General features: G+C 30.4%; 1 protein-coding gene across 1 annotated transcript; it reads left to right on the top strand.

The window, feature by feature from the left end:
• The first annotated feature begins 1,369 nt into the window (after positions 1-1,369).
• On the top strand, positions 1,370-2,097 carry LOC145578124 (protein LIGHT-DEPENDENT SHORT HYPOCOTYLS 4-like). Its single transcript, XM_081635512.1, has 2 exons — positions 1,370-1,891; positions 2,041-2,097. The coding sequence occupies exons 1-2, from the start codon at positions 1,370-1,372 to the stop codon at positions 2,095-2,097; spliced, it is 579 nt and encodes a 192-aa protein (XP_081491638.1).
• Positions 2,098-8,504: the final 6,407 nt, after the last annotated feature.

The following is an 8,504-nucleotide window of genomic DNA, read 5'->3' as shown; positions in this document are numbered from 1 at the left end:
CTTTTTTTCTTCTTCCTTCCTTTTTTTTTTGTTTTTTTTTTGTTTTCTGCCTTTGCATTGCGTGCTCCCCGGCCTCCTCTTATTTTACTCTATCAGAGAATTCTAATTCTATTATATGTGGTCTCAATTTATACAGTACATAATTTTATTACCACTGAATTAGTAACTTAGAATTTTCCACATTTATCAGCTCAGTACGCCTTTTTTCTTTTTATTATTTAAAAAATATGAGTACAAATAAAAGTCTTACTTCACACACCATGCCATTTTTATTTGCAAAAGAAATCAACCTTTTTTTCCTAAGCTAAACTAAATAAACTATTATTTTAAAAAGAAATATATTGAAAAACACAATAAGATGCTCATATATATGATATGCATCTAATGTATACGTTGTAACTAAGCTAACATCACCCATCTCATAAATAAGCGCAAGTACTACACACCTCACTTAATTAGGTTTTATTCTCTTCACCTTTTCTTATTATAAAATATATAAAACCAAGGTCAAAATTCAAACAAATTAGAACAATACAATTTTTAAAAACTGTATGAAATACATGTTACACTTGTATAATTAATGCATATAGTCGTGTAGCTCATGTACAAGACACAACCGACAACATACCAGTATATCAGATTAGTTTTATAAGCGCAAATACTACACGCCTTACGTGACTTGTATAAGTGGTGTGTGCAACAACCAACGGCAACAATCTCATAACCACATATTTGATGAGTACAACACATACAAGTGAGGTCTACCTTGTTATTAGTCTTATTACTCTCCTTTCACTCAATTAATTGCCCCCATTTTCCACGAACAAATCAAAAACTCACACCCCTCCAAAACACTCATTTTAAACCCTTTAACCTTAACCTTCACTTTTTATATATTACCTCTGATTTTTTTTATGTGCAACTTAGGGTCTGTTCATATTTACTGAATTGAGCTGAAATGAATATTTTATAAGAGAGGGAAATTAAGAGCTGAAATGAACTGAACAACACTGATTGGAGCTGAACTGAACTGAAATGATTGGAGCTGATTGAATTGAACTGAATTGAACTAATTGGAGCTGAACTGAACTGATTGGAGCTAAACTGAACTAAAATTAAGTAAATGTGAACATACCCTTAACAGTATTATTTGTGAGATATAAAAAATTCCAAAATTGCACATAAATAAAATCAAAGGTACTATTATTTTTATTTTTTTTTTGTTTTTTTACCACAAATATAAATTAAACCCACCTCAACTTAGCTCAACTCAAGTCTTCCACTCTTGTATCTTCTTGTTACTTCATTCCTCCAAAACTCACAAAAAACAACCAAAAACTTGTTCTAATCCTCTCTCATTCTACCAAAAATGGAAACATCATCAAACATTACAACTCTTCAACAATTCAATAACACAACTACACTCCTCTCAACCTCCTCATCCTCCTCCCCATCATCTCCATCCTCCTCCTCGATAACCTTATCTCGATACGAGAACCAAAAACGGAGAGACTGGACCACCTTCGGACAATACCTAAAGAACCACCGGCCCCCTCTCGCGCTCAACCGATGTAGCGGGGCCCACGTATTGGAGTTTCTACGCTACCTTGATCAGTTCGGAAAAACTAAGGTGCATAATCACATGTGTCCGTTTTACGGTCACCCTAATCCACCTGCCCCCTGCCCGTGCCCGCTCCGTCAAGCGTGGGGATCGCTTGACGCTTTGATCGGACGGCTCAGAGCTGCCTACGAAGAAAACGGGGGTAAGCCCGAGATGAACCCGTTTGGGGCCCGTGCTGTACGGCTTTACTTGAGGGAAGTTAGGGATTCTCAATCTAAGGCGAGAGGTATTAGCTATGAGAAAAAGAAGCGTAAGCGGGTCCCACAATTGGTTCATAATAATACATCAAATTAACATATCTTTGGTAATTATTTTATGTTTATTGGAAATTATAATTATAATTATTAGCTAGAGTTGTAGTAAACTAGTAGTGTTTGTTTGTTGTTATAGTTTGTTAAATTATACTCCGTCCGTTTCAGAATGATGTTTATCCTGTTCGCGATTTGTTAGTTATGGATTGCGAACAGGGTGATTAATTAATTATGGTAAGGGCGGAAGGCTTCGGGAGTGGTATGGGTTGGGTAAGTGGATTATTAGGGTTAGGTTATTATCAATGGATAAAAGGGGTTATTTGAATCAACAATCCAATGTTTTATTTAATGGCAATTGTAATTGTATCTTCATCTAATATATCTAATTTATGTAGTCAAGGATCTTTGTAATTACAATTGAATGGTTGAATTGCGTATTGTTTTAATTAATCAAAATTAAAAATCAAATTTGTATGAATGAATGTATGATAGAAGAATGTGAATATGATGGTAAAAAAGTGACAAGACAAGTTGGGTAAAATGAGGAAAGTTAAGAAAGAAAAGAATAGATAAATCCGTAAGTTTGTCAGTAACAAAGTACTGCTCATAGAACAACAGAAGCAAAAGGGTAATCCATTTTTTGGTTTTTCCTTTTTATTTCCCCCCTTCATTTCTGCAAGTATGTCTACCTTTGCAAATTTTTTTGTCATCATTTCTTTTTGATTTGTTGATTCAAATTGTGTTGCCATGATGGGCATGATGGGTAATTTAGGCAATGTTGTTTTCACCAAGGTGTTTATTTTGCGATATTTAAGGTTTGATCTGATGCGATCTAATCTAATCTGACTTAGACTATTATGATTTTGCGTGGAGTTAATTGGTCCGATTTCAATCATAAATATACAAATTAAAGATTTGGTCTGTTTGATTGTTAAAGGTGATAATATGTACCATGATATGCATTAGGTCTAATTAAAATTTACTAAAAATCACTTAGTGTTCCATTGAATCCCAATAAAGTTATAAGGCCATTTGAAGCACAAATCTTTATCTATTTGCATTTTGTTCCAATTGAACAATATTCATCTATCTTTAAGGTCATTTGTTTAGATGAATTAGGGTGGATTTGTTATGAGGTTAGAGTTAGGGTTTTTTTTCCATATCAATTAACACAGAGAGAATTGAATTACTCCCAATGAGAAATGGATAACTTGATTATAATTAGATCTTATTCATCAAGTTTTTTTTTTTTTTTTTTTTTAAATAATTATTAACTAATTAATGCTTTGATTAATTGGTGATTTGTGATAAAGTTTTTGTTGTGTAATTAAGAGCAATTTCCCGGAACTTTCAGTCATCAAAAATTATAATTGTATGTAGTAATGTCTAATCACTTAGGAGAATGCGATAATGTGCCCTCTTGTACCGTAATCCAACGAAAGTTAGTGGTTGTTAGCTACTCTCATAACCTTATTACTAATTGGTTAAGTACAACAATTAAATGATATATTAGCTAATTAAAGAGAAACGACTGAATATATAATCACATAATTTTTTTTAATCAATCTGGCCGACATCACTTTATATTATCCTATATATTTGGATGTGGCACTAATTATTGTTAGATTTCATGATTATGTTGTGCTTAAAGTGTCAACCTTGTTTATTTTCAGTTCAGCTAAGTTAAGTTAAGTTAAGTTAAGTTCAGTTTAGTTCAGTTCCTTCTCTTATAAAATATTCATTTCAATCCAGCTCAACTCAGTTCAGTTCAGCTGAGTCTAGTCTATAAGAATAGGCCCTACTCCACTCTTTTGTAAATGAATGTTAATACTCGTATTGTACTATTACACATTATACTTTTTCTAATTCTTGTGATTTATACATACTTAAGCAATAGCATAGTTACATCCGTAATATGCACTTTAATTGAAATCTTCTTTAAACTTGTAACAATGTTAAGTTTTAATCATTTACTGAGTAATTAACGTTAATAATTGTGCATTGACAAGAATGACGGAAAAAGTATTGAAAGGCCAAGAAACTATAAAATCGGGACCATGAAGGTAAGTACCCCTCTATGAGGAGAAAAAGCCCTACAAATGAGTGGGGCGTTCCCTAAAGAAAAGGGACACTTGAGTTTCCTTAAACCCGTCAACCATTAGGAAGGCCCTAACAAAATCCAAGCTTCCATAATTTGCCTCTTAATTTTTTTATCATTACTTAGCTTGTCTGATATCTTGAGGCCAAGCATCAGCTTAAAATATAATATATGGTATGTAACTTGTTTAATACGATGTACGATAACAACAATCGATTTACACGAATTGAATTGGCTTGACACAAATTTGATTTTAGCTAGGGTTAGTTGGCAAGTCGATAGATATACCAATAATGGTCTTCATATTGATGATTATGAATTCATTTATATGTTTTGTTGTCTTTAACTTTAATAATGGAAAATTAGGGCCTGTTCTGATTGACTGAACTCAGCTGAACTGAACTGAACTGAACTGAACTTATTAATTAGTGATTTTTAACTACGGATTAGTGATCTTTGATTATTTATTGATTATTTATTACTATACAAATGTGTATATACAAATGTACATATTATTAATATTATTATTATTATTATTATTATTAATTATTGATGATTATTATTATTATTATTATTATTTATTGATTATTATTATTATTATTATTATTATTATTATTATTATTATTATTATTATTGTTATTATTATTATTATTATTTATTGATGACTATTATTATTATTTATTGATTATTATTATTAGTATTATTATTTCAATTATTATTATTGTTATTATTATTGTTGTTGTTGTTGTTGTTGTCGTCGTCGTCGTTGTAATAAGAGCTTAAAAGAATGAAATTTGGCTTTATTAGCAATATCATTAGACGTAAATTAAGAGCTGAACTGAACTGAACCGAACCGAACCGAACTGAACTGAACTGAGCTGAACTGAACTGAACTGAACTGAATTTCAACGGAAGAGAACAGACCCTTACGTGGTTTTATATATACATACATGTACTCCATATTATTTTCAATTTCATTCGAATTGCAAATTTGAATGAATATATTATATATATATATATATATATATATATATATATATATATATATATATATATATATATATATATATATATATATATATATATATATATATATATATGTTTTGATAATTATAACAATCATTTTAACGAGAGCAAAATAAAGGACACCAAGTAAAATTATCCTTTCTCATTTGATATTATTGTTAAAGGCGTGTAAAAACATGTCAAAAGAATCTCAAAACTTTTAAACTTTGTTTGATGGACAACAATCACAAAAGTTTGATAAGAAGTCTTAACAACTCAATAAAATTTCAGATACTTTGTAATATTCTTAGCCATGTTCATATGACATTTCATACATAAGCAATATAGCCATAATTTCATAAATGACCTATATAAAGATCGAAAATTAGGCGCTATACCTAAGAATATTCGAAAATTAGGGAAATAAAATTCTTATCTCATTGGCTAAAGGTGAGAATTTTAATACCAATAACTTATAAACGACCCATTTGAATATTTTATTCTTATATTATGTCACCGATATATTGTTGTTATTATAATTTATTTTTTACAATTTGTACAAAGGGTCAAATGATTTAAAAAAAAAAAAAAAAATCAAATACAATTAGGTGCCCTAGAAAAAAAAAAGGAAAAAAAAAAGTATGTCACCATAAAAAATGGAATATTGATCTTTTAAACCTGCTAATGTCAATATCGTTGATAATGAAGTAATGATACTTTTATTGAAGAATATCAACGAGCAAAGAAAAAATGCAAGTGGATGGATGGTCTTGTCTCTTCGGATAGCAATCAATTTACTTTAATTTGTGAAGGCTAAAGAATCTAATAGAAAGACAAGGTTTACCAAAAAGTATGGTAAAGCAAGCATTGCTCTAAAGTAGTGTTGTTGCATCCCTTTGTAATTTGTGAATATCAAAAATTTGTGGCCATCACTCATGATTGTTTGGGAGCAACTAACAAAATTGCATGTCAAAAGCTACACAATATATGTGGTAATTTACACATGATATATTTTGACAAGTTTTTTTTACTTGGAAATTATGCCAACTTTTAAAGTAGAGGTTAAATAATCAAAGTCGGGCTAGACTGGGCCTTAAGTAATAAGTGTGTCTCTCTCGGGCTTGGAAATTGGTGCAAGTTGGGAGGGCGAAAGGTTAAATAAGATTGGCATTGACAAATTGAGTTGATTTTCAGAAGCAAACATTGGAATTGCTCTAATATGTTGGCAGACCGAGTTAATTGGATACTTTCTTACGGTTACCTCAAAACAAAATAAGCCCTTAGCTATTAGACAAATGATGAGTAATTGTTTGATTCTTCTAATAATTAACATCACATCATCGATGTTGTCTAGCTTATGAATATCTAAGCATGAACAAAATATCTAGTTTCCTATTGGTCCCTTCTTTTCACCTTATATTGGCTCTAAGAGATGCAAACAAGAAATGTTATTATGGTGCAATTATAAATGGTCCATGCACATATGTCACTATTTATGTAAGCACTTAAACATCAAGGTGTGTGGAAGGTTAATAAATTCATAAGGTAGATAGTTATGGTTATTTGGTTACCTTTCAACTATATTGTACTAAAATTCGTTCGATTGCAACTTGTTGAGTTAGATGAAGCAAACTATCAAGTGAGCTATCCTCAAATCAGTTCAATTCAATATCCAACATTCAATTCAACAACTCGAGTTTTAAGTTATTGTATGCCTTACAAGAACTACATCGTTTATGATGTTCTTGAATTATATTTTAGTAATTTAAATTAAAAGTTATAAATAGGTTGTATTTTGAATGTATATATTGAGATGAATATAATAAAATATACATAACTATACTTTCAATAAATACTTATTAAAACTTAACATCACTCAAAGTAGTATTTCAAAATTGGTAATAATGCATATATTCACAATAATTATAAGACGTTTTTTTAGATAATTTTAATTTATAGCTACTAATTAAGCTTAGTCGTCGTTGCACATATATGTATGCCAACTGGTCATATATCATCAATACAAATAGCTAATAACATTACTAGTCTAGTCTATCGGCTAAACAACGACTAACATTACGAGCTAACTAGTAGACTAAACAAACCCATAATAGATAACACATAACATAGTATCCGTTACCTTGATTAGATCACACAAGAATCCAATTAGGTAATTTTCAACGGTCAATTGCTAAACAAAGTCGTTAGATTACCCTAGACGCAATAATTGAAAGATAAGGAATGAAAGGAGAAGCAAAGAAAAAAATAGTGTTCCATTCATCAAAGAATAGAGTGTTAGTAATGCAATTGACAAATATATTCAAAGAAAAAGATAGAAAGGACGAAAGTTTTTTTTGGTGTTCCACCCGATTCACCCTTAAGTTAATCCGAATTCGGGTATTAGTTTTGGGTGGTTAGGTTCCAGTCCCCTTCCAATTATTGTTAAGAGGATCGAATACAGGTCCTCCTTACCAAGTGTAATCCCAATCACCACTACACCAACAACCAATTGGTTAGGAAGGACGAAAGTAGCATACCATTGAGATAGTACATGAGAGTAATAACCACCAATATAATTGATCAATAAATACCAAAAAAACAAGTATAGTAAGAGACAATAAGTACCGTTAGTGTTAATTTTCAAAAAGAAAACTTTTATAGTACTTGAAAAGGGAAACTCATCAAAAAATTGAAATGTAAATTATTGTGAAAATGATCATTGTTGTTTACATACACTGATACACAACCTCAACTAGCTAAATTGATATAAATAGTGGTCCTTCTATATTTGTCCTTGACCTAATAATACGCTAACCTATGTATAAATAATCATGTTCATGTTTTGTCATCTTATTTTGGGAGATGGATCACTACACTCCTAAATCAAACCAGACAAATTGATATTGTAACTTTTCTATGCTAAAGTGTTCTACCATTCACCTAAAAAAATACAAACATGTACTTGTACAACTATTAATGGTAGCTAGACTGCTAGATGCGGGTGTCATGGAGTCATTTGATCAAGTGCTAGTGAATGCGACTTGGGATCAGTTTATAATGCTCGCACACGAAAGACACTGATTACCAAATGTTGAACTATGTATTTAAACAACACATATAAGTGTCCCACATTTATAAAATATTCGATAAATAAACACTTTATTAGCATAATACAAGGGGCTTGCTACGAAACTACTTCTCTTATTGTCCTATAATTATGAGTTTTTTTTTTATTTTGTTTTTTTTATAATTTTTTTATTAAAAAAAAATACATTTATTAATAATTCAAAAATACAAATTCCTCCGCTTTTTTATTACTTGACTCACTTTGACTTGTACACGACTCACCACTCTTTCTTTGACTGTTTTTTGTGAATTATACATAAGAAAAAATATATTCATGTGAAATGTTGTTAGAATTGTCTCAATAAGTACTATCTATGGAGTAACTTTTATAAATTTTACTTATGAATAATTAAAGTTATTAATGAATAGACATGCGTGATAAATGAAACAAGTCAAGTAAAAA

The sequence above is a fragment of the Chenopodium album genome, chromosome 2 (genome assembly GCF_948465745.1).
Source record: "Chenopodium album chromosome 2, dcCheAlbu1.1, whole genome shotgun sequence".
Classification (NCBI taxonomy): domain Eukaryota; kingdom Viridiplantae; phylum Streptophyta; class Magnoliopsida; order Caryophyllales; family Amaranthaceae; genus Chenopodium; species Chenopodium album.
This window is presented reverse-complemented; position numbering and strand designations above follow the sequence as displayed.